Source organism: Panthera tigris, chromosome A2 (genome assembly GCF_018350195.1).
Source record: "Panthera tigris isolate Pti1 chromosome A2, P.tigris_Pti1_mat1.1, whole genome shotgun sequence".
NCBI classification, from domain to species: Eukaryota; Metazoa; Chordata; class Mammalia; order Carnivora; family Felidae; genus Panthera; species Panthera tigris.
This window is the reverse complement of record NC_056661.1, coordinates 109,509,543-109,535,734: the sequence shown is the minus strand read 5'-3', so window position 1 is coordinate 109,535,734 and position 26,192 is coordinate 109,509,543. Positions and strand designations below refer to the sequence as shown.

Sequence of the window (26,192 nt, the reverse complement as noted above, 5' to 3'; positions counted from 1 at the left end):
GTTTTGGAATTTTTATGTCCTGTATGTAAACATTTGGAGTAAAATTCCAAATATGGATATAAAGGAATAATATTTTGGTTTTGGCTGCTGGTTATGATTGAGAAATGCTAGCTAGCTACAACTATTATGCTGGTTGAATGGGTAAAATGAAAGCTTCTAATTTATATGAAAAGGAAAGCTTAGAATCTTTTTAGTCTATCATCCAGCAAAATAGATACTAATTGCTGAGGTGTGCTTTTATGCTTCTATGTTATTATTTAAGCAATACCACACAATTTCTTAGTACCTAAGTTGAGTTCAGTGTCCTTCTCAAATAGGGTAGTGGTACTGTGAATTAGGTAGAAAATGATTGGTTTTAATAGGAAATGTCTGATAGATGATGTATTTTTAAGACCAGTTATTTGGGCTAGTCATTATCACGGGTGGTAAAATACCTGACAGGTTAATCGCTAGATTTCACAACTGTCACTGAAGGAAGATACTGGTAGTCAGTTATAGCTCTCATTCACAGAATCATTGTCTTCCTGGTACATTTGACAGCCACTGCTAGGCAGTGTCTCAGCTACTTCCTTATGGCTGACAATCTTTTCCCTCTTGAAATTCTGTCTTGTCTTGGGTTCCATGTCATTGCTCTCTTGATTTTTCTCTTCGCTTGGTCTCTTTTTTAGTCCTTTTTAGATGCCTTAACTCCTCTTATATCTAACTTTTAAATACTTAAGTTCTTAATCCTAAGCCCTCTTCTTACCCATTCCTATGCCTTTAAAATCCATTCAAGTGCTAATGACTTTCAAATTTATATCTTGGTACAGACTTCACTTATGAGTCCCAGGCTACTGTGACATGCTGCCCACTGAAATCACCATTCGATTGACCTTTTAAACTTCAAATGTCCAAAATGGAAATCTTACTCTTGTTTCCATGTCCTCTCTTGCCTTTTAAGTCTTTTCTCCATCCTAGCCAATGCCATGACCATCAAGTAAATTTTTCACATCTTGAGTTCTTCCAGAGATTTGCAAGGCCATGCATGATGTGGCCTTGTTTACCTCTCTGGCCTTTGTGCCATGCAGTCACTGTATTCCAGTGATACTGATTTCTCCAAAAGTGCCATTTTCTCCCCACCATAGGGCCATCTTATACTCTTTTTTGTCTGCTTAGAATGGTTCCCCTTATTTTCTTGGGTAAATTGTCTACATCTTTCATATCTCACCTTCTCAGAAATGCCTCCCCTGACCACCCAATCTAAACTTCCCTCATAATTCCCTATTACCATACGTAAGTAAACAGTTATTTTCCTTCATAGCATTTGCCATATTTAATATTATAACTGGGTTGTTGTGTTTATTTACTTGCTGCCTCTTTCTGCCAGTAGTACTGTGAGCCCCATAAGGACAGAGGACATATCTGTATCATCATTATGTACTTAGTGGCTATCATCACACCTGGCACATAGCAGATACCCAGTCAGAGAATTAGTTTTAGTAAGAGGAAACCTATTTGCCCTTCTTGCTGCTGTGGTGTACATGCTACTTTAGCTTCTTGAAGATTAAATTGACTTTTAGGAGATGGAATGAAGATGTGCCTTATTACATGAGGTTATAGTTTAAATAAGTAGGATTGTTTAAAAAGCAAATATATTTTGCTATAGATTGCTCTTTTAGACCATTATTTCATTTCTTTATGTTTGAATAATTATAGGGTACTATATTCAGCAAATCAGTTTTTTCTTTTTTTCTTTCAGCTTGATGGTTGATCAGTTTTCTTTTGTTGGTAATTCAGGTTTTCCCCAAAGATGCTTTTGATCAGATTAAATAACAGATTAAAGAGTTGTTACTTATTTCCTTTATAGGGATCCTTTATATGAATTGTACAAATCACAGAACTTGACTGCAATAATTGCTATTTAGTCGTGTCTGCTTTCTTTCCATTACCATGTTTTATTTAAAGATTCATGGCCTCAGTGACTTTGTAGCTTTTAAGCCTTCATATTGGACAGCTGGCACTTCTGTCAAAGTAGAAATTATAAGGAAAAGGCTACCTATTTTGGAATGTTTAGAGCTTTCACTAGAACCTGTATAGGAATTGTTGAGTCATAGGATTACATCTTGACTAACCAGACCCTTTCATGAGGCAAATTAGAAGATCAAAGTAATTTTCTAAGACAGATTGACAGATTGCATTGACTAATAAGAATCACTAGATCTATTCAAAATTCTTTCCCACTTGTGTTTTTTTCTTATTTTGCAAAGAAACTTGCAAAAAACTTGGTTTTATTTATGCATTTTCTTCTTACATAGTACATTTAAAAATTTGAGCGTATGAGTTCACCTGGGTGGCTCAGTCGGTTGGGCGACCGACTACAAGCTCAGGTCATGATCTCCTGGTGTGTGAGTTCGAGCCCCGGGTCAGGCTCTTTGGTGACAGCTCAGAGCCTGGAGCCTGTTTCCAAGTTTGTGTCTCCCTCTTTCTCTGCCCCTTCCCTGCTTGCTCTCTCAAAAATAGCAAACATTAAAATTTGAGCATATGTGGCCAGAGACATAACTTGAAGGAATGAATTATATAAATATAATTTTTAAAATTTGGAGACTGAAGCTAATCTTGAAAGAATAAAAAATTACTTCTAATTTAAGACTGTAAGATGTCTTAAAAGATGCTTGAAAAAGTTATTGGACCTGCCCCACGTTGGGCATAGAGATGACTTTAAAAAAAAAAAAAAAGATGTGCCTAGCTGGCTCACTTGGTAGGTTATACCACTCTAGATCTCAGGGTTGTGAGCCGTCAGGGTGTGAGCCCCACTTTGGGTGTAGAGATTACATTTTAAAAATGTGAAGAAAAGAAAGGAATTATAAAACAGAAAGTTATTGGAACCTTCATGGATGCCTTTTGGATATGTTAATTCATCCTTAGGTAATAGTTGTCAGAGACTTGCACAGCTTACAAAAAGTGGAATTTATATAAGATAACTCACTGAAGGAAAATAAAGTGAAGGCTACCTTTATGAACTTATTATACTGGAAAATGAACCAGATAAGTTAGAGATCTTGGTAAAAGGAATAAATAAATTGGTCCTTTAATTAGAGAAGTGAAACATCCTGTTAAACTGACATTTATTTAGCCTTTCCAGTATTCTTAAGAAATGGTGTTTTATAAATTTAGATATCACATGCGTAAAAGGATGAAGATTAATAATGGGTGAAAATATGGTATAAATAGGATCAGCACTAAATTCTTAATTTGCTTTATTTCCATTCCTTTAATATTTATCAAATGCCTGCCATGTTTAAGACAGTGACCTTGAGTAAATATTTTTGAAGATAGATAAATCAGTAGATCAACTAACAAACGTCACTTATATACAGAAGGTTCCTGGATATTTGCGGTGTTTCAGAGAAGTAGAAGATAACACAATTACATGGGGAATGATAAGTGATAAATGCCATAAATTCAGGGCACGAGTGTATCTTAAACATGTAAGTAAAAAAGTGTTCAGCTGGAATGATCAGGGTTTAATTTGATTGGAGATTTCATTCTGTAGTCAAGGGCAGGATTTTAATAGGTTGCAGAGTAAACAGTTGTAAAGAATGAGAAGATATATTCTAGAGAAAGATGAATAATTATATTACCATATTATTTTTTTATTTTCTCTTAGGAAAAATTTCAAACACAGACAAGTATAGAGAATAATGCAGTAGACATTTATGTACCAACTAGCAAAATTTAACCACTGTTAATGTTTTGCTATAGTTGCTCTTTTCCTCCCTTGAAGGTAACCACTATTTTACAATTGGTGTGTATCTTTTCCTATTATCCTTCATTTTTATTCTTTTAATTAGATGTAGGAATTCATAGACACTTGGTGCCATGTTTTGCCTTCTAAAACTTGACATAAATGCTAACATACTAGAGATACCCTTCTGCTTTTTTCTACTCAACTCTAGATGTCATTGTGGAGATACGGCCAAGTTGATACAGGTAGCTTTATCTCATTTATTTTAACTGAGGTGGTATTAGGTCATCTTTTTATAAGATGTGTTGATTATCAAGTTTTACATGTGTCATATCTTTCTGAAGTAACAGCATTATGTTATTTACATTATGCTATTGATTTGAGAAGTATATTAAGTTAAATTTGCTTTTTTTTTTTTTTTTTTTTTTTTACATTTTTGGTCCAGGAAATCCTTGCACGAGGAGTTCTTCTTCCATTAATAAATCAACTCAGTGATCCTGATTATATTAATCAATATATCATATGGATGGTATGTACTTTCTAAAATTACAACTCTGTTTTTAAAGCATTTTTTTAAAATTTAGAAATAATATCTGGGGATCAGGATGATCAAGCAATAATTTATTGAATAAATTAGGTAAAAATATATTTATAGATAATCTTTATGTTTCTGGTATTTCTGTTTGCTCATAGGTTGAAAGTGCTAGACAAATTCATTGTAAGAAGTTTGTTGATACGATAATCCTCTCACAATTTTGGTATTGTTACCACTTATTTAAATTTAAAAAAAGGATGTTTTCCTGACGGAGTGTATAGATTATGAGTACTTTTAAAAACTGCTATTTGGTTTCAAACACGGCTGTGGTCTGAACTACTTAAATATATGTACTTTATGTTTTATACTATATAGTGGAGGAAAATGGGGTAGGAAACCTGGACTGAGAATGGGAGCCTGTGTGTTTTAGGTTTGTTTCTGTAAGTTGCTTAGTGTGTATATAAGTAGCTAACTCATAGTTTTCTCATCCTGGCAGACATATCAAAGGGTTAGTGATTATTAAGTTTAGTAGTTATTTTTGTGTGATTATATATGGCTTTCCTCAATAAATTCATGGTCAAGGAAATATTGTAAATGGAGTGTTGCTGGAATACTTTGATAAATACTTCCAGATCTTTGATGCATTTTCTTGAATTGGAATTTTTCCAGTAACTCAGTCTAGTTTTCATAGGAGAGAGTTACTTTATTTATTGTTCTTTGTTTCCAGTAGCCATTATCAAACTAGCCATTATCAAACTATGGAGGTCACACAACTTGATTCTTCTTTTCCTTTATCCTACTAGGCTCTACCAAAAGCTTTAAAAATATGTATATCTGTCTAATTAAAATTTTTACAAATACGTATCCTCTGGTTAGGAGTTCTACTCTGAAATTTATTCTAAAGTAGTAATAAGTTTGAAACAAAGGCCATTAATGGCCGTTGCTTATAATACTGAAAACTTGAAAGCTTTTTAAGTGTTCTACATAGAGGATTGTGTAATTATGGCATATTGACACAGTAGAATATTTTGCAGCCATTAAAAAGAATGATGATGGTAGTGTATCTTGAATATGAAAACATGTTTATATTTTTAAGTTGAAAAGGATAACTAAAAGTGATGTGTGTTTGTAGATAATGCTTTTTAAAAACAAATATGTAAATATTTATTAATGACTGTATAATTCTGATAGTGTATATACTGATTGAAATGTTAATAGAAAGGTAGGATTATGGTAGTTTTAATTTTTCTCTTTTGTTTATATATTTCATTTTATATGGAATATTGGGTATATAACAAAAAAGTAATGTTTTAAGAAATAGGAAAATACAGGTAAAATTTAAAAACATTTAACTAATAAAATAAGGGTAAAAGGTATTAAAACATTTTGTTATAACACCAGAAAATGGATGTTTTATGGTGTATAATCCTACCTGTGTTACAGAAAAGGGTGCATGTTCACCAGAATGTTATCTCTCACTCATGGGATTAGGAAATATTTTTATTCCTATTTATATTTTTCTTTAGCTTTCAATTTTTCTTTTGCTGACCTTGTATTAACTGTATAATTAATTGTATGGTGAAAACATTTTGGGGGGGAGATTTAACATATAGATAGTCTAAAAAGAATTCAAAACACCAAATTTTTACTTGTTCTTCCCACACTTGGGCTTCTACTATTGTGTATGATGCTTGTGTCTTTTTGCTATTTAATGAACAGGAATTGATCACTATTTTACTTGCAACACAATATCAGAAAATATATTTAAAAGAGAGGAGTTTATCAATAAAGGATCTCTAGCCTACTTGTGGTCTGGTTTACAGTCTTTTGACATTATTTGTGTGGAAAACCTTGTATGCATAGGTATTATAAACATTAAAATAAGCTCAGTTCTTAGTTCAGTTCATTTCTATGAACTTAGTGTACAGTTCATTTCTATTTGAAAGGAAAAGTTTAGAGCAGTTTATTATTTATTTATTTTTGAGAGAGAGGGCACAAGTGAGTGAGGGCCAGAGAGAGAGAGAGAGAGAGACAGGGAGAGAGAAAACTCTATGAGGCAGAGAGAAAGAGAGAGAGGGAGAGAAGTGGGGCTCACCGGAAGCAGGGCTCAAGCTCACCTGATGGGGGATCTCGAATTCAAAAACCATGAGATCATGACCTGAGCCAAAGTCCAGTGCCTAACCACGTGAGCCACCCAGGCACCCCCAACAGTAAGCAGTTTAGTAGTAACATATTTTCTCTCTGTATAAACTGTTAGTGTTACCCAACAGTATTTTTTTTTTTTAAGTTTTTTAAAATTTATTTTGAGAGAGGCAGAGAGGGAGAGTGAGAATCCTAAGCAGGCTCCCTGCTGTGAGCACAAAACCCTACTCAGGGCTGGAGCTCACAACCTTGAGATCATGACCTGGGCAGAAATCAAGAGTCTGAAGCTTAACTGGAAGCTTAACCCACTGAACCACCCAGGCACCCCACCCCACAGTTTTAAGTCATTTCTAAAAATAGTATGGGTGAATTTGCATTATTCATCTCTGAGTATGTATTTTTTTTAATACAAACTAAGGATAAGTCTTATCTTTTACTGTGGAATAGATTACTTAATTGGCTCATATTGTTATCTCTAGAGCAGATGAATGGACAGCTGTTAATTTGTTTCTTAATGTATTCTTAGAAAAATCAAGACTTTAATAACCTACCTTTTTTTTAATCACTCAAGTAAAATTTACATGAAGTAAAAGAAATTGCCAAGTGGTCTTCCGAAGTTGTGTTCTAATTTTGCACTTTGGTAGTACCATTTGAGAGTTTTTGTGTCTCCACTTTCTGGTCAACATTTGGCATTGTCGTTTTGTTGTGGTTAACTTGCATATCTAAATGATATTTGAGCATCTTTTCATACACTTACTGGCCAGTTTTTCCTTAGTTCTGAACTTAAACAATCACTAGTTTTTTGACCTCTTTGGAGAATGGATAATATCTCAAGTCTGCTACCTTTTCATAGATCCCCTTATTGCTTTACTTAAATTTTATTGGCAGTCACAGTGGTTAGTTACTTCATAATATCCTTGACTACTTTTTCTCCCTCTATCTTTGTTATTTGCTTGGTGCAACCACACTCTGGTTAAATTCAGCTCTACTCTCCACCCCATTCCTGTTCTTAAATAGCACGTGGCTCGAGAAAAAGACAAAATGACAGAGTTATTTATGTCATCACATTGATTCTGTGCAATTTAGGTCAGAGAATGTTACTTTTCTCTTTAAAACCCTGCAGTAACTTTTCATTCCGCTCAGAGTAAAAGCCACAACACATATTGTACGCTGCCCGATGTGCCTTCCATTGCCACTAATCTCGTCTTCTACTCCTCTGCCTCTTCCCGGGACCATGAGTACAGAGGTTTTCATTTTGTTTTCTTATACGCACTGGAATAAACACTTGCTGTAAGGTTCTGCCTAGCACATGGTAGGCACTGAAGATTCCTTTTTTCCTTAATAAGTCCCCCTCGCACATATTGTTTGAACTTTTTTTATAGATCCGTGATTCTAATTGCAACTATGAGGCCTTTATGAACATTATTAAATTGAGTGACAATATTGGAGAGCTAGAAGCAGTCAGAGATAAGGCAGTAGAAGAATTACAGTATCTTCGATCTCTAGATACGGTTGGTGATGGTAAGTCATTTAAGTATGAAAATGTCTTCTTTAATCATTACTATATCTCTAAATAAAACTTTAATTTGCCTAAGTGTCATTTTATGCTATTTTTTACCTTAACTGCATCTAAATCTTTATTATGTTAACATGTGCTAAGAATAAAAGCATTATAATTTCCTGAATGTGAAGCAATTAATACTGTAAGTCTCTAAAAATAATTGGCATGGTTTAACTTTAATTAAATAACTTCACCATAAAATTTCAGATTATTTCTCTTATTGTTTGCTCTGTTCATTGGTTATTATGTTAAAGTAAGTGCATGTTTAAAGTATTTCATAAATAACATTACCGATTTCTAGCTCACAATCAATTTGTTTGCTTTTAGATATCAACACTATCAAAAATCAAATAAATAGCTTATTGTTTGTAAAAAAAGTATGTGACTCAAGAATACAGCGGTTACAGTCAGGCAAAGTAAGTACTTTCTAATTAATGTTTAGTTACAAATACCTTAAATTCATTTAAATATCTAGCAAATAACAAGAATTGGGATATTAACCAGTGTAGCCCTCCACAAAAGGCCTTGCAGAAAACTTTTTGGATACACTGTATTATCCTATTTATTAAACGAAGCTAAAGAGATTAAAAACTTCCTGAATAATGCTACAGTAATTAAAGGTTTTTTATTTATTCATCTATTCGTTATTCAAAATTCAACCTTTACATAAATTTATACAGTGGGCACCATTTTAGATGGATGTAATAGACAAAATCTCTCTCTTCATTGAACTTAACATTTTAGTTGCAGAATCAAAAAATAAACCACTAAGTAAATTAATATATAATGCTAAAAAATGTACAATATGAAAAATAACAAGTAAAGCAAACTAGAGGGATAGAGAATGTATAAGACTGTTTTAGATAGATGCTGACTGATTTGGTGACATGTGAGCATAGAGAAATCTGATAGAATTAATGAGAAAGTCCTGAGAATTTTTGTCTTTTATTGATCTTTCAGGCAAAGGTAAAAGCATATACAAAGGTCCTGAGATAGGAAAGTGCTGAGTTAGAGCAGGTCAGTATGGCTGGTATAGAATGAATGAGAAGGGATTATATTAGGAGTGAAACTGGAGAGGAACCTTGGGGGTTAGATCATATATAGTTTTATCTGCCATGCAAAATTATTTCAAAATTTTAATTATGATGGGAACCCATTGGAGATTTGTTCTGGCGACTGACATGATCTGACTTACGAGTTAAAATGACTACTTTGGGGGCGCCTGGGTGGTACAGTCGGTTAAGCGTCCGACTTCAGCCAGGTCACGATCTCGCGGTCCGTGAGTTCGAGCCCCGCGTCAGGCTCTGGACTGATGGCTCGGAGCCTGGAGCCTGTTTCCGATTCTGTGTCTCCCTCTCTCTCTGCCCCTCCCCCGTTCATGCTCTGTCTCTCTCTGTCCCAAAAATAAATAAAAAACGTTGAAAAAAAAAATTTAAAATGACTACTTTGACTCTTGGTGATGATTAGATTGTGGTGGAGTTGCGGGGGATAAGAATGGAGACTGACAGATCATTAGGATACTACTGCTTTAGTCAAGTAAGAGATGTCTACAGAGGTTGTGAGAAGTAATTGAAGACTGGATATAGTACTGACAGATTTACTAAGAGATTAAATATCGAGTGAGAGAAAAAAAAGGAGGATTCCTAGAATTTTTGGCCTGAGCAACTGCATGAAAAATGTTGCTATTTTCATTTATAAAATGGATAATACAGGGAAGAGGAGTTTTGGCAGAGAGAATTAAATTTTCATGTTTTAGTTTGAGATCCCTGTTAAACAGTCAAGTCAACTCACTAATTGGTAAACTTTGTAGTTCAAGGGAACGGTCAGTGATGGCCTAAACTTTGAGGATCCTCAGGATTATTAGACAGTTATTTAAAGTTGAGACTGGATGGATGAGGTTTCTTACAAGAGTGAAGGTGAGTAAGAAGATACCAAAGACTTAGTTCAGTGGCACTATAGTTACTAGAGTTTAAGACAAAGTGGAAGATCTAGCTAAAGAAACAGCTAAGTTGCTGATGAAATTAAAGGAAAACCTGGGAGTGTGATATTCCAGAAGCCAAGCATAGAAAGTTTTTAAAGAAGTGAGAGATCACATATTTCAAAGGCTGCTAATAAGTTGAGGAAGATGAAGACTCAGAATTGGCCATTAGATTTGCCACCAGGGGAATATTGGTGATCTGATAATAGCATTTTGGAGTAGTGGAGAGAAACCCTAAGTGAAACCAGTCCAGGAGAAAACGGGAAAAGATGAATTAGAAATAGTGATTATAGGCAGCTGTTTGGAGGAGTTTTGCCCTGCAGAGAAGCAGAGAAATGGGGCTTTAAAACAGAAAAAAAGCAGTTTTTACTACTTTTAGTTTTTAGTGTAGTCAGGGTTTTTTTGGCTGATTTTCTATTTTGGAAATTTATTGTGACTCTCTGGGCTTGTAATTTTGGAGTGTATTTAAATTTATTAAGGAACAGAAGACTAATTTTTGTAAATCTTGGTTTAGTTTGCTGGATTAATTATAACTGACCTTACTTGAGGCCACATTTGTCGTATACCTGAGTATATGTGTATGTATGACTGTTCTAGTTAAGTGTTATTTTAAAATTATATACCCGTGCAAATTCAGAATGGAAGAATGGTATGATTTCACTTATGCTTAGTTTACCTTATCTAGACCTTAGAGTTAGTGATCCTTCATCATCATTATTTAAAGTCCATTTGTTGGGACACCTTTTGATAGCAAATCCTTTTAAAATTTAGATGTCTTGTTTGAAGCTCGTCACTTCTATTTTGAATATCAAGCTTCACCTTTTTAGTAGTTCAGGTCATACAGTAGTTTTTCTTTGAAAGAAAAATCAGAATCCCCACAGAGGTGAAGTTTTTTAACCGTACTACCCATCTTGAAGTCTTAGAAGGCCCTTTATCTTTTTTATTACTAATAAGGTTGCAGTGAATACTCTTCTGCATCCCTTATCTGTGGAGCTGCTTCTGGGAAGGAGAAAAAGGGATAAATTTGAAGAAAGAAGATTTAGATAGGAGAAATCATATGCTGGCAGTGGGTAACTTTATGCCAAACGTTTTAAGTCACTTATCTGTTTATTATACAGTATTTAAAGAAATTTTTTTTTGCATTAAATTTTTTTCCGTATTTTATTTTATTTTTTATTTTATTTTATTTTATTTTATTTTATTTTATTTTATTTTATTTTATTTTATTTTATTTTATTTTATTATTTTTTTAATTTACTTCCAAGTTAGCATATAGTGCAACAGTTATTTCAGGAATAGATTCCTTAATGCCCCTTATCCATTTAACCCATCCCCCTCCCACAACCCCCCAGTAACCCTCTCTTTGTTCTCCATATTGAAGAGTCTCTTATGTTTTGTCCCCTCCCTATTTTTATATTATTTTTGCTTCCCTTCCTTGTGTTCATCTGTTCTGTGCCTTAAACTCCTCATATGAGTGAAGTCATGTATTTGTCTTTCTCTGACTAATTTCGCTTAGGATTATACCCTCTAGTTCCATCCACATAGTTGCAGATGGCAAGATTTCATTCTTTTTGATTGCCAAGTAATACTCCATTGTGTGTGTGTGTGTGTGTGTGTGTGTGTGTGTGTGTGTGTGTGTGTGTGTATTCTTTTTTTTTTTTTTTTTTTTTTGCATGTTGAGTTTTGATAAGTTCTTTATATATTTTGGATACTAACCCTTTATCTGATATGTCTTTTGCAAATGTCTTCTCCCATTCTGTCGGTTGCCTTTTAGTGTTGCTGATTGTTTCCTTTGCTGTGCAGAAGCTTTTTATTTTGATGAGGTTCCAGTAGTTCATTTTTGCTTTTGTTTCCCTTGCCTCTGGAGCCATGTTGATTAAGAAGTTGCTGCGGCCAAGATCAAAGAGGTTTTTGCCTGCTTTCTCCTTGAGGATTTTGATGGCTTCCTATCTTACATTTAGGTCTTTCATCCATTTTGAGTTTATTTATATGAAGGGAGATACTAAATACAGAGGACATTTTCCCTCCTTTTTTCAAGTTATCTTCTTTCTCCTTTATGTACTACCTGTGTCTAATTTAGTATCCACACCTAATTAAGGCAGCCTAACTTTCAGAAAAACCTCACTGTCTTTCTTTTTTAAAAAGATGGTTATGAGGGATGGATTTAGGAATACAGACAAACTGATACTTTACCGAAACATCATGGGTTTTATGGGAAAAGCTGCAGGCTTTGAAAACAGTCTTTCTTGCCAGCTCTGTGATCATAGGCAGCCTTTCTGATCTTAAGCTTTCTTCTCCAGTAAGTAGGATTGGCAATATTTATCCAATAGGATTGTTGTGGATAATAAAGTAATGTGTATAATGTACCTAGCACTGTGCTTGACATATAGATTCTTTAAATTTTGAACCTATGTTTGTTTTATTTTTTTATTTTTCATTTTTTTCTGTGTGTAGGTAGTTATCTTACTGTGTTACTTTGAAAAATGAATATAATTTACTATTTAGGTAGTGTGAGAAGAACATTTTATATAACGACTGTAGAGTTTTCGCTCTGTGAGAAGCAAAATGACTCTGAATATTTTCTGTTTTCTCATTGGATAGACCTCAATCTATACTTGAGAATGTTGGTATTTATTTATTATTGCACATCGTGAGTATTCCATACATCCCTTTAGCCCCTAAAATATTTGTTTTCATTTGAAATATGTGTAGAGATAGAGAATATTTGAAATTCCAATAATTTAGAATTATTTTGTATTGAAAGAAATGGATGCTTATTATACTTTTAATGCATATTCACTAAACAACTTAAAATAACTAGGAAATTCTCCAGGCTTATACTGTTTTGAGAACCTAAATGAATGAGAAGGAAAAAACACTTTATTCCATTTTAGTGTAATGTTTTTATATCTATGTAATGATCTTTAACCTAGTGAGTGAATAGATAAAATATTAACCTATATTTACTTTTATTTGTAGGAAATAAATACTGTGAAACTGGCAGCAAACTTTGGGAAACTTTGCACAGTCCCCTTGGACAGCATTCTTGTAGACAATGTTGCACTACAGTTTTTTATGGGTAGGTAAATCCATCTTACGAAAATAGTAATAGCCCTTGAAATTTTTAGTTAAGTTTATTTTTTATTTTGAGAGAGAGAGTGAGAGCGAGCATGAGTGGGGGAGGGGCAGGGAGAGAGAGGAAGAGAGAGAGAATCCTAAGCAGGCTCCACACTGTCAGCATGGACCCCAGTGTGGGACTCTAACCCACGAACTGTGAGATCATGACCTGAGCTAAAATCAAGAGTCAAACACTTTACTGATTGAGCCACCCGGGTGCCCCACCCCTTGAAATTTTTAATAATTGTGAAGATTACTAAAATTTAAATATCTGAAATTAAGCATGCCAGTTATGTCTTTCCTCTGCTCTTCATTTTCTGAAATAGTCCTTTTCTTTGGCAATCATCGAGGTGGAGATTTATTTTGTTTTGAAGGAACGAAATGCTTTGCATAACTTAAATGTGTGTTTGTTAAATTGCTTTTAAAATAAACCCTAGGAGGGGCGCCCGGGTAGCTCATTTGGGTAAGCATCCGACTCTCGATCTCAGCTCAGGTCTTGATCTCAGGGTCATGAGTTCAAGTCTCACATGGGCTCCATGCTGAGTGTGCAGCCTACTTAAAAGAAACACTCAGTGGTGTTTAAAAATAAACTCTAGGAGATTCTACTATGAATTTAAATTGATTAATTTATTTTGAGAAAGAAAGAGAGTGAGCAGGAGAGGGAGAGAGAAAATCCCAAGCAAGTTCTGCACAGTCAACACAGAGCCCGACATGGGGCTCGAGCTCATGAACTGTTAAGATCATGACCTGACCCGAAATCAGGTGTTGGACACTTAGCTGACTAAGCCACCCAGGTGCCTCTAAATTGTTTGGGAAAGAGTACTTTATCAGCAGTACACAGTGCTTATAAGTTATTTGTATCTTTGAGTGCATGAATGGGAAAGGGGTTTTTTATATCATTTTAATAAATATAAATATTTAGTAATTTTGATAATATAGTTGATCCTTGAACAACACAAATTTGAGCTCTGCAGATTCACTTTACTTGGATTTTATCCAATAAATACAGTACAGTAATACAAATGTGTTTTTCTAATGACTCGTAATAATTTCCTTCTCTAGCTTACTTTATAGTAAGAATACAGCATATGATACATTTAACATACAAAATGTTATATGTGTTAATTAACTGTTTATATTAATGGTAAGGCTTCCAGTCAAGAGTGGACTACTAGTAGTTATGGTTTGGGGGGAGTCTAAAGTTACACATGGATTTTTGACTGCATGGTGAGTCAGTGCCCCTAACCTCTGCATTGTTCAGGGGTCAACTATACATCAAAATTGCTTTTATCTGGAGGACATTTTTATTAAACTTCCCTGATTCTTCATTTTCATGACCAAAAGCATAAATACATGGCTTGTTGAAGATACTAATCCTTATTTTTTAAATTTGTGGAAATATTAATATTATAATTAATAATCTTTATTGAGAACAGAAGCTGAATATTGAAATAATTTATTTCTGATGAAGCCTTCTGTGCAATTATATCCCCTAGAAATTTTACCATGAAAAATGAAATTTTTTTAAAAAAAATATGCTTCAGTTTGTGCTTTTTACATAACTGTGGTCTTTTTAGCTTAACAATTTGTGATGTAAGTATTCTTTACCTCAAGCATTTGCCTAACAGTTTGAAAATATAGGGTTTTAAGTATTTGAAACTTTAATCCTTCTTAACTTGTTATATGGTTACATGCACCCAAAAACATGTGACATGAATAACTACATTGTTATGGATTTTGTTTGTTAGATTACATGCAGCAAACTGGAGGTCAAGCACACCTCTTCTTCTGGATGACAGTGGAAGGATACCGAGTTACAGCCCAACAGCAACTAGAAGTTTTATTAAGTCGTCAGAAGGATGGAAAACATCAAACTAACCAAACCAAAGGTCTTCTAAGAGCAGCTGCTGTTGGAATATATGAACAGTATTTATCAGAAAAGGTGGGGATATATTTTTGTTACTGTTTTCTTAACTTCTTTGGTAGCACCTTTAGTAATAATTTTTGTAATATAAATGAATATTCATTACTTAAACTAGGCACTGCTGCTTGGAAACAGTGTCTCATTTAAATCTGATAACAGTCTTATTGTATATTATTATCTTCATTTTATAGGTAAAGAAACTCATGTTTAGAAAATTGAATTAACTTTGCCAAGGTCACGCAAATACTAATGATAGAATCAAGATTCAAGGGCACACACTCTAGATTCAAGGACACAAAAGATTGAAAGTAAAAGAATGGAAAAAGATAAACCATGCAAGCAGTAACCAAAACAGCTGGAGCGGCTATACTAATATTAGACAATAGATTTTAAGACAAAATTTGTTTTTAGAGAAAAGAGGAACATTTTATAATGCTAAAAGGGTCAGTTGATAAAATAATTATAAACACAACAGCAAAACCTACACAGACACATAGAACAAAACCTGATAGAATTGAAGGGAGAAATAGACAATTTAACAGTAATAGTTGAAGACTTCAATACCCACTCGATAATTGACAGAATGATTAGAAAGAAAATGACCAAATGGGGGAAAAAAAATGGCCAAAATTATACAAGAATCGAAGAACACTGTAAACCAATTAGATCTAATACATCTGTAGAATACTTGCACTAACAACAGCAGAATACCCACTATTTTCAAGCTCTTGTGGAACATTGTCTAGGGTAGACAGACTTTTTACTAGGCCATAAAACAACTCTGAATTTAAAAGGATTGAAATTAGGGGCACCTGGGAAGCTCACTTGATTGAGTGCCTGGCTCTTGATTTTGACTCAGGTAATGACTCACTGTTCAGGGAATTGAGCCCCATGTCAGCCTCTGTAGTGACAGCGCAGAGCCTGCTTGGGTTCTCTTCTTCCCTCCCCTTCCCTGCCCCTTCCCTGCTTGTGTGCTCTCTCTCTCTCTCTCTCTCAAAAATAAGTAAAGAAACATTAAAAAATGTATTGAAACCATAGAAAGAATGTCTATCGTAGTACAATTAATTAGAAATTAACAAAGGAATTTTGAGAAATTATAAATATTTAAAAATTAACACATTTCTAAGTAGTCTCTAGGTCATAAGGAAATCAGAAGGAAATTAGAAGGTATTTTGAAATGAATGAAAATGAGAACACAATGTATCACAATTTATGGCATGCAATTACAGCAGTGCTTAGAGGGAAATTTGTAGCTTTAAATGCCTAGTTAGAAAGAAGAAAGATCTCAAAATGACAATTTATATTTTCATCTTAAACTGGAAGAAGAAAAGCAAAATAAATTCAAGGTAAACTGAAGGAAGGAAGCAGTAGAGATCAGAATAGACATGAGTGAAATGAAAAACAGAAAAACAGTAATGAAAACAATAAAACCAAGAGGTGTTTCTTTGAAAGAGAAATAAAATTGAAAAACTTTAGCAGGATTGGCCAAGAAAGAAAGTCACAGATACCAAAATCATGAGGCATCATTACCAACCATATAGAAATCAAAAAGACCATAAGCAAATATTATAAACAACTTTATCACAACAAACTAGACACCTTAGGTGACATGGGCAAATGCTTTCAAAGACACAGATTGCCAAACTGTCATTCTGATAACAAAGCCAGACAAAGACCTCACTCAGGAGACTATCGACCAATATCCCTCATTAATATGGACACAGCAATCCTTGAGATTTCTCACACTCCAGTACTTGTAATGGCTATGCTATAATACCTTTTAATTTATACTTAACTAGCACAAAAGTTGAATTTGAATTTAAGTGTGAATTTTGTTTGAAACCTGCTCATTCGTCCATTTGCTTATGTTTTTGCCTTATGAAATATATCATACGTAACAGAGTGCACATTTTAAAGAATAATACTATAACAGACACCTTTATACACCCCATTTAGCTGAAGAAATAAAACATTTACTATGCTTTTGAAGATCCCTAATATATTCTTCACCTGTGTTCACCTATGATGTTTACCGGTTTCTTTAATTCCTGATGAAATCAGTTTCTTGTAATTATTCACTTGCTTTTCCCTACCATTTTAATATACATGTGTGTTCTAAAGCACACATTGCTTGTACACCGCTTTATTTATTTATTTATTTATTTATTTATTTATTTATTTATTTATTTTGAGAGAGAGAGAGAGAGAGAGAGAAAGCGTGAGCAGGGGAGGGGTGAGGAGAGAAAGGGGGAGAGAGACTCCCTGCTGTCAGCTCAGAACCCAATGCAGAGCTCAATGGACAAACCACGAGATCATGGCCTGAGCTGAAATCAAGAGGAGTCAGAGTCGGACATTTAACCGACTAAGCCACCCAGGTGCCCCCTTAGCTTTGTTTTTAGCCTTTATATAAATGGTCTGATACTATATGCATTGTTTTATTCTCATTATTATATTGATATTTATACATTTTGATTCATGCAAGTATAGTTCATTTTCACTGAAGTATTTTATCATACACATATACAAGACTTTATTTACCTTCAGCAATATTTATGAGCAATTTGGTTTGTTTTCCATTTCTTTTCTCTCATACTTTTGTTCTGAATATTGCTGTTCATGTTTTCTTATTGCACACATTCAAGAGTTTCTATTTAAAAACACAGCTTTAAGGTATATATCAAAGTCTTTCTATGTTAGTTTTTAAAGTAGGTTGTGGTCATTTCTTTTTTATGTAATCCAGTGTGGGGATTATAGTTAATACTGGATAAATAAAAAATTAATAATTATTTAAGCTAATTTCTTTCAGCATTTTAAAGATAGCATTTCATTGTTTTCTGGCTTTTATGTTTCTACTGAGAAGTCAACTATGGGTTTAATTGTTACTCTTTTGAAGGTCATCTCTTTTTAAAGCATTGAAAGACCTCCTGAGTCTTGGGAAACCTTTCCCCAGGACACAGCAAGTCCCACATTTTAGCATTGGATGGAGAAGATTGACAAAAATTCAAAACCTCAATGTGATGCCAGAAATTCAGGGCTGAAGGCAACATGTTAGTGTCAAATGACTATGGTGTGGATTTTTCACAGTCATCATTGTCTTTTTTCCTTAGCTTATAATATTGGCAGCCATTATTTGCTCTTAACAGTAATGGACTCTATTGTCTATACTGCATCTACAATTTAAGTGATTTGTTATCCTGGATATTCACAGTCTGTCTTTTACTTTTCCTGTCATGTGTTTTGTATTGTGATAGGACTTTTTAATTTTTAAATTTCTTGAATGTTTATTTATTATTGAGAGACAGAGATAGACAGAGCATGAGCAGGGGAGGGGCAGAGAGAGAGGGAGACACAGAATCCGAAGCAGGCTCTAGGCTCTGAGCTGTCAGCACAGAGCCCGACGTGGTGCTTGAACTCACAAACCGCGAAATCATGACTTGAGCCGAAGTTGGATGCTTAACCAACTGAGCCACCCAGGTGTCCCAGGACTTTTTAATTTTTAACATTATGAATATTAAAACCATGTTTTCTAAAAGTTGAGACATGAAAATGAGGATAATTACAGTACCAACATCAGCATGACCCAGACAGTGCCAGAAAAGAAGTCTAAATGCCTATGTCGTTTTAATGACAAAGAGAAGGAGCCTTATACCTGGATTAGGGAGAGTAACCAAAATAAAGCATACTACATGATGTATAAAAAATGTTTTGAGATTGGTCTTGGTGGAGAAGGGGATATAAAAGCAAATATTGAAACTGAATATTGCAAATAATTTTAAATTAATAAAAAGTTTTTGCTTTTGTTTTTTGTTTTTTTCCATCTCCCCAAAAGACCCCAGTGATCAGTTAAAACTAGTGAGGATTAAGTGAATTAGCTTGGGCACAGTGTACAAATGAACACACATTAGCCTATCTGTCCCTTGCTTGCTTTGTAAAAGTAGAGTTACTTTTAAACTGAATAGTGTTACATTTCATGATTCAGAAGTTTCAGCTGAAATATCCTGTGGGTAAACAAGAGAGAAAGTTTTGATAACGTGTTCTGGCCCTTTCAGGTTTAGAACTTATTCTGGCAGTTCTTAACCAGCAGTCATGCTTTTGGTAGTGTATTGTGTTACATCACATTGTGGCAAGAAGGGTATGTTTCCCATAGCTACTAGGTTCTTCGATGTGAAGAAATGGGGAGTTTTAGATAATCTTGATGTTTAACATTTTAATAAATTGCAGAAAACATAAAAGAAACTTTGCTTTTATATAAATACATATTTATCAGACAGTGCAAATGTAAATTTTGACAAATTTCTTTCAGTCTATAAACTTCTTACCGAAGAAAATGAAAAGATCTTACCTGCTAAATAATGTATTCCTTCTATACAATACTGCTAAAATGGGGTACCATTTGCTTACCTGTGATACCAAGGCTTTCATAAAAGTTTTTTGGTCAATTTTTGGTTTCTTCAAAACATTCATAAACACTTAATGAGATTCTTGACATTATAAAAGTGTCAGAAAATAGGCATTTTAGACATTTGCTTCAACATGGCTATGGCTATCGTTGCCAGCCATAGAAAAAATGCTAAAATATTGATAGCAGTAAAATCATGTTTTCAAAGAATGGGAGAAGAATAATGTCTTCTAATTTGAAAATACATAAAAAATAAATATGGTGGAAAGAATTATGGTAAACCAATATTTTTATTTTTATTTATTTATTTTTTTGGTAAACAGAAATTTATATGCCTTTTTCTCCAGAACTGTTGAATGATCTTTGAAGAGGCTAAGAGGAACCTTGAGAAGGATGGTTTGACCTAAGTTGTTTTTGTGTGGGTTATAGAAAAACTCAGTGAACAAAATGGCTAATGTTTTTGTTTGTTTGTTTGAGATGAGACTATTGAGGACTCAAAAAATATCACCAGAAAGGGACCGCCAGCTTTAATAGGATTTTCTGTTTCTTTACTAAAACTATAATTTGTTTGGAATTCACCTTCACTCTCACAAGTTTAAATGATCTGTGTGTTTTAAAACCATTTTTCTTGAGGAAGAGAAGTTTAACTTTTAATGACATGCATTATGCTTTGAAGTGTTTAAAATGGGCATTTTAGACATAAAGTCTATATGGTAAATTCTTAGATACACTGGGCCTATAGGTCTAAAAACCTGCTGCTGCTTTTAGTAAGGAAAGTCTTAGTATTCTATGCCAAAATGGTTTTATTGAAAGGATATTTATTTATTTATTTTATTTATATATTTAAAAAAAAATTTTTTTAACGTTTATTTTTGAGACAGAGAGAGACAGAGCATGAATGGGGGAGGGTCAGAGAGAGGGAGACACAGAATCTGAAACAGGCTCCAGGCTCTGAGCTGTCAGCACAGAGCCCGACGCGGGGCTCGAACTCACGGAACACGAGATCATGACCTGAGCCACCCACGCACCCCGAAAGGGTATTTATTTAACCTGATGTCATCACATTGGACTGATAAGGGAAATAAGTGTGATGTAGGCTTAAGAATAGAGGTAAAAGTCAAGGTGAATTTTGTATTTGGTTGTATTCAGTTATACCCTCTGGTTTAAGAAAAAAAAAAAAAAAAAGTCCTAAAGTCTGCAGGCAGATTAGAGAAGTATTGTTAAAAAAGGAAACATAAAAACTAAAAATATCTTCATCAGATCGTGGAATAAAAAGGAAAGTAATTTTTTAAGTTAAATATAGATAATACCTGTTTAGTCTTATTATATTTATAATCTTTTTAAAAGTCTTCTATTTATGCACTTTAATAATACACAATAATAAAGCCTGCAATATTTATTATATAATGAAGAGCTTAAAAAGTTAAATTGTGTATCAGAAAACAGAACCTAAATAGTTAGGTTTTTCTCAAACATTATTTGTTGAATTAGTCCTATTAATTACTAATTGCCACTATTAAGTAGTCCTCTTGTTTAAATAATCACATTTGTGTAGTGGAAAAGTGCAGAACACACATTAATAGATAATTCTGAAAAAACACATTTTTGTATTTTTATGTTAAATAGTAAAAAATGTATATAAATATTTTTTTCTATATTGATTCTTTGAGATCTGGTTAGTTGTGTCCTGTGATAACTCTTTAAAAACGTTGGTCACCCTATACCAAAGATGAGGCTTAATTCAGTTCTGTATATTTGAGATTATAGGAAAAAGTAAACTAAATGTGAAATGTTGTAATTTTCAAATTTGCATCTTCTTATTTCCTAGAAACTGAGTTTAGTCATCTTAGAGGGCAAATGAAAGGACAAAACTAGCTAACATCAGTTCCTCTCTAATATTTTTTTACAGACTTGAAGTTGTTTAGTTTTTTTGTTGTTTCAGGGGAAAACATACACACACCACCACACCACATCCTCTCATACACAGTCAACAAATAAGCACCCTCCCCTTCCTCCTCCAAAAAGCTCCAACCACCCTGCACCACCTACTTGGGTTTACTAATTATAATGTTGAATTAACAAGGGAACATTAGAAGTTGTATAGTCCTTTTCCTATACATTTATACTCTGTTGTTTACTTATTTGTAAACCTTTCTCTTTTTCTGTATTTATCCATTCTTTTCTTTAGATAATTCTATTGGATAGCATAAAGAAATTATTTAAACAATGCATTCTTGTTCTAGTTTTTTAAAAGTTAACATCCTTATCACTCATTTATTCTCCAGAGGCTTCAGAACTAAAAATTCAAGTTGACATGCCAAAGAAGACCATATTTCTAGTTTTTCAGCATTTTTTTCTTTCAATAAAGAAATTTTTCACATTGAACATCAGATTTTATATTTCTGTGGTGTATCTGTCATATTATGCACTTTAAAATGAAAGTCGTTGGAAGAAATTAACTTTTCATATTTTTGCCCTCCCATATCACACTGGGATTTTGCTACAGCGATATAGAGCCAAATTTAGGAAAAGGATAGTCTCTTTTAAAGGCAACTTAAAAGGACTATTTCTAGTGTTAAATGATAAGTAAAAAATGGCTTATTGTTTTGACAGTCATTAAATAGACATCCAGGGCTACTGGATGTTAAACACTAATTCCTAATGACAGTGTTTCTTATGTGCTAGACACTGGGATTGTATGCCTTAGATAAATCTCTCATGGTTACATAATAATCGTAGGTGGTATTATATCCATTTTGCATATTGTGGAAATTAAGCCTATTGAGAGGGAACTTATTCAGCAAATGCCAGGATTTAAATCCATGTTTGTCTCCCATTCTGTATTACATTATGACAAGAAGGTTTGGTTCTTATTTCAGCCTTATTAAACATCACAGTGTTGTTTACAAAGCAAGGATTTTTTGCCAGTTACTTTCAATAATATGATTCCACTATGTAATTCTTCTATAAAGAATAAACTTGTATTTAGAAACGCAAAATGCCATTACTACTGTTATTTTTCTCTGTTTGTTAGGCATCTCCAAGAGTTACTGTTGATGATTATTTGGTAGCAAAATTAGCAGATACTTTGAATCATGAAGATCCAACCCCTGAAATCTTTGATGACATTCAAAGGAAGGTATATGTTGAGTTTATCATTCTTTCTTATAAAAAATATGTATTTCTTTGTACATGTAATTCAGTTTTTCAAAGGTTATTGAAACATAAAAGTATAAATAACTAAAAAGGTGAGTAATGGAACTCAGATTTCTCAGTTACAAAAAGGATAGGCCAGTTTGTTTGTTCATTTAATTGACAAGTGAGGAAAATCCTTATGTTGGGTTGGTATTTAAATCTAAAGGGCCAGATACATAGTCTTAGACTTTCATGAGTTGATGATATGTCAGTAACCTGACGTAATTTATTTTACTGTGATCCTGGAGCCTTTATGTGGGCTTGTTTCTTAGAATATAGTACTTCCTAGAACACTATATATAACCTGTCATGTGACTTGTGTTGCTGTAGGACCATTTTCAATGCAGTTTAGGTATTGGAGGGTCCCTTAGTTGTGAAATTAGTTGAGAAATCATTATTTGTGATAGAGGCTTATTGTTGATATCTTATAAATACGGAATCTGTGATTCTTTATAGCAAGACCTCTGTCTAGCTTTTGGTGAAATCTTATTAGTGAAAATTAGTATATTATCTGTATTAATGGTGGAATATCTTAATTTATTTCAATAAGGTTTATGAATTGATGCTACGAGATGAAAGATTTTATCCTTCCTTCAGACAGAATGCACTTTATGTGCGCATGTTAGCCGAGCTGGATATGTTAAAAGATCCTAGTTTCAGAGGATCAGATGATGGTGATGGAGGTAAGGTGACACACATTGCACATGTGTGTGTGTTTGTGTGTGTGTGTGTGTGTACACATAACGTATTCCTACATATATTCTGTTGCCAAAACATGATCTTTAAAACAAGATAGAAAATACCTTGAAGCCCAATTATAAATTATATTTAAAATTCTATAAATGAATGACAAAGTTTAGTTACCTCACTAAATCAAAATGTTGAAAATTTAATAACAGATTAGAACATAGCTACAAAAGCCTTGGAGTCTTAAAAAATGTTTTCTTGAATTGTATCACCCAAATATTTTTTATGATAGTTTCCCTTTTGCTAATAACTAATAGTATTCATGATTAACAGGATTATTGAGAGGATTAAATGAGATAACAAGTAGTGATCCTGAGAGTGTACCATAATCCAAAGAGCACTGTTTTAAAAAAACAGTTTTTTTCCCTTTAATTATACCCTGCACAGTATAAGCTGGAAGAAGCTACAAAAGTCATTTGTTTCAACATTGAATTTTTTCAGATGAGGCTGTTACCGCTGTGGCATAATGAGGAAAGCAGATTTTGAGAATCAGAATATTTAGATTTTACTCCTGTTCTGCAACTTAGTACCTCTGTGATGTGGGCCAAATACTTAATTTCTTTAAGCCTCATTTTTCTTAGTTGTAAATCTAGGATAAAATTTTTGCCATATTTTCAGAGTTATTATGATATCATTTGTCGGATTTAAGGGAAATTATGTATATGAGAATGATTTATAGACTAAAACACAAATACCAGTTTTTATCAGTAGTATATAAGCTGTTATTTAAAAATAGTGGGAGAGGCAGCCTTTAGAGCACAAGTCTCCATATTGTGAGGCCCAGTGGCCATTTTACTTGTGATCCAATTCATTAGTACTTATTAAACTTATTAAGTATATAAGATTTGATTTATTTCAATAAGGTTTGAAATTTGTCTATATAAGCAATGAAAATAAAAAGTAAATGGGAAAGATTTGACAAAGTAATTATTTTAAGAGAATGCTTTAATTTTAATCATTTACTTATGAATAGGTTTTAAGGGCTGGACCACGGGTTGGACATACAATAGATCTCTTAGGTAGTAAGCACTGCTTTAAAAAGTATCTCCATTATAAAAGGTTCTTAGCCTTCCTTCTCCTCTGTCTCCCCTTCCCCACTCCCTGGTCTACATTAATAAGATATTACTTTTTAAATAATCTAAGAAACCCAGTTAGAGAAGTTTGCGTTTGAGTTTTGTTAACTTTTATATTGGTTGTTGGTCTAGTATTGTGGGAGTTTTAGTTAATACTCTTTCTGGTTTTATTTCTAAAACTGGAATAATATTCCATTAACTGGATTTGATTGCATAATTAAGGAACTTTTTTTTTTTTTTGAAGAGTACTTCTGTAGGAGCTAACCTCAAGTTTAGTTTATCTGTACTTACTGTCTGTTGAAAAATCTTTTACAAAGCTGCTGTGAATAGCAAGTAGCAGCGCTATTTCCAGAAAGGACTATTAGAATTTTTTTTTTGTCTATTTTAATTCCATCTACTTTAGAAATTTCTTAGTATTGTGAAGTGGATTTGCTATATGACCCAGAATGAAAGAAGATATGTTGAATCATAATCAGCTAATTGTATGAGCTTCTAAATGATATATAATTTAAAATGGCGATAGTAGCAATATATTCTGTGGGAGTAGTTTTTGATCCTATAGTGTAAGAACTTTTCCAAAGTCTTGTAAATTCACTTGTAGCTTTTATTCATAATCTCTTAAGTGCTAAAAACCATACCTTAACTTAAAACTGTATATGAATTTTACTTGGCCATACATTAATTTGTATTTTTAACAGAGTTGCATCTTAATGGATAACTTCGCGTGTTCAGATATAGAATAAAAAACTGAGGGAAAAGACATTAATTTTAATAATGTATAATTGACTTAGCTCTCTAACATTACTGTTTAAAAATAATTTTAGTTGCTTTTTAATTAAATGGCATTGTATATGAAGTTTTATATATCTTGTTTTATTAGTGAGATATTTAGAACCTAGGGTTGCAATGTTTTTGAGCCAAATCTGCCAAGAATAAGTGGAAATAATAGCTATATTAATAATCTATTTATTCTTCACAGGAAAGAAAAGTTTTATTTGTAATACGTCTTAATCCAGTAAAAACTAACAAAATACTTGAGACCTTTCTTAATGGACTTCACTCTGCAGTTGTTTTCCTCATATTTACACTGTATCAGACAACTTCATATGATAATGGGAAAATAAAATATTTAATAATTGTTTTCCTATACATGAACACCTTTTTTTGGTATATGTTTTAGATGGGGCAACTTAGGTACATAAATATTTTCACTGAAATACCTGGCTTGGAAAACCATGAGACTTAAGGAAACAGGTGTTTGGGAGTACCGTACCACAGTTTTCTCTGCTCTTTTGTTAATAAGTCTTTGCTTTGGTGACTTTCATTCTTAGCGTTTTAACCTTAGATAAAACAACTCTTTCCAAAATGTTATTAATGTATACTAAGTTGAATTTTCCCTCCCACAGAATCTTTTAATGGGTCTCCTACAGGAAGCATAAATTTGGTAAGTACTCTTAGGGTGCCTTAATTATTAAAGTGGCTTGAAAATATTATAAAAGGTGAGCCATAACATACATAAATAAATGATATATTAGAAGCTCTCAGATCATGCTTTAATATTTTAAGAAGTTACTTGCTTTAAAAGAAGTGTTAAATTCACATATAAGAGCCTCTGAAATTTATTTATTTTCACTTATAAGAGTGTGCTTAAGTCACACCTGCATAATTCAGTTGTATTTGATAAAAAATCGATTTCATATTTTCATTCCCAATATTTAGTATTTTGAAGTGACTTTGAACAGTGGTGTTTTGAATAGTAAACTTGTGACATATAAATGTGTACATTGAAATACGCTC

General features: G+C 33.2%; 1 protein-coding gene across 13 annotated transcripts in view; it reads left to right on the top strand.

The window, feature by feature from the left end:
- SNX13 (sorting nexin 13) overlaps positions 1 to 26,192 on the top strand; it is a 134,671-nt gene that overhangs the window by 68,616 nt on the left and 39,863 nt on the right. For all 13 annotated transcript variants that reach the window (XR_006211493.1, XM_042967838.1, XM_042967778.1 and 10 more), the window contains 8 exons: positions 4,170 to 4,253; positions 7,784 to 7,922; positions 8,290 to 8,378; positions 12,920 to 13,019; positions 14,806 to 14,999; positions 22,415 to 22,519; positions 23,126 to 23,258; positions 25,802 to 25,839. Coding sequence is in view for 12 of the 13 variants with exons in the window: in XM_042967838.1 (XP_042823772.1) it covers positions 4,170 to 4,253; positions 7,784 to 7,922; positions 8,290 to 8,378; positions 12,920 to 13,019; positions 14,806 to 14,999; positions 22,415 to 22,519; positions 23,126 to 23,258; positions 25,802 to 25,839 (882 nt within the window). In the remaining variant the exon portion in view is untranslated. The remainder of the gene's footprint in view (positions 1 to 4,169; positions 4,254 to 7,783; positions 7,923 to 8,289; positions 8,379 to 12,919; positions 13,020 to 14,805; positions 15,000 to 22,414; positions 22,520 to 23,125; positions 23,259 to 25,801; positions 25,840 to 26,192) is intronic.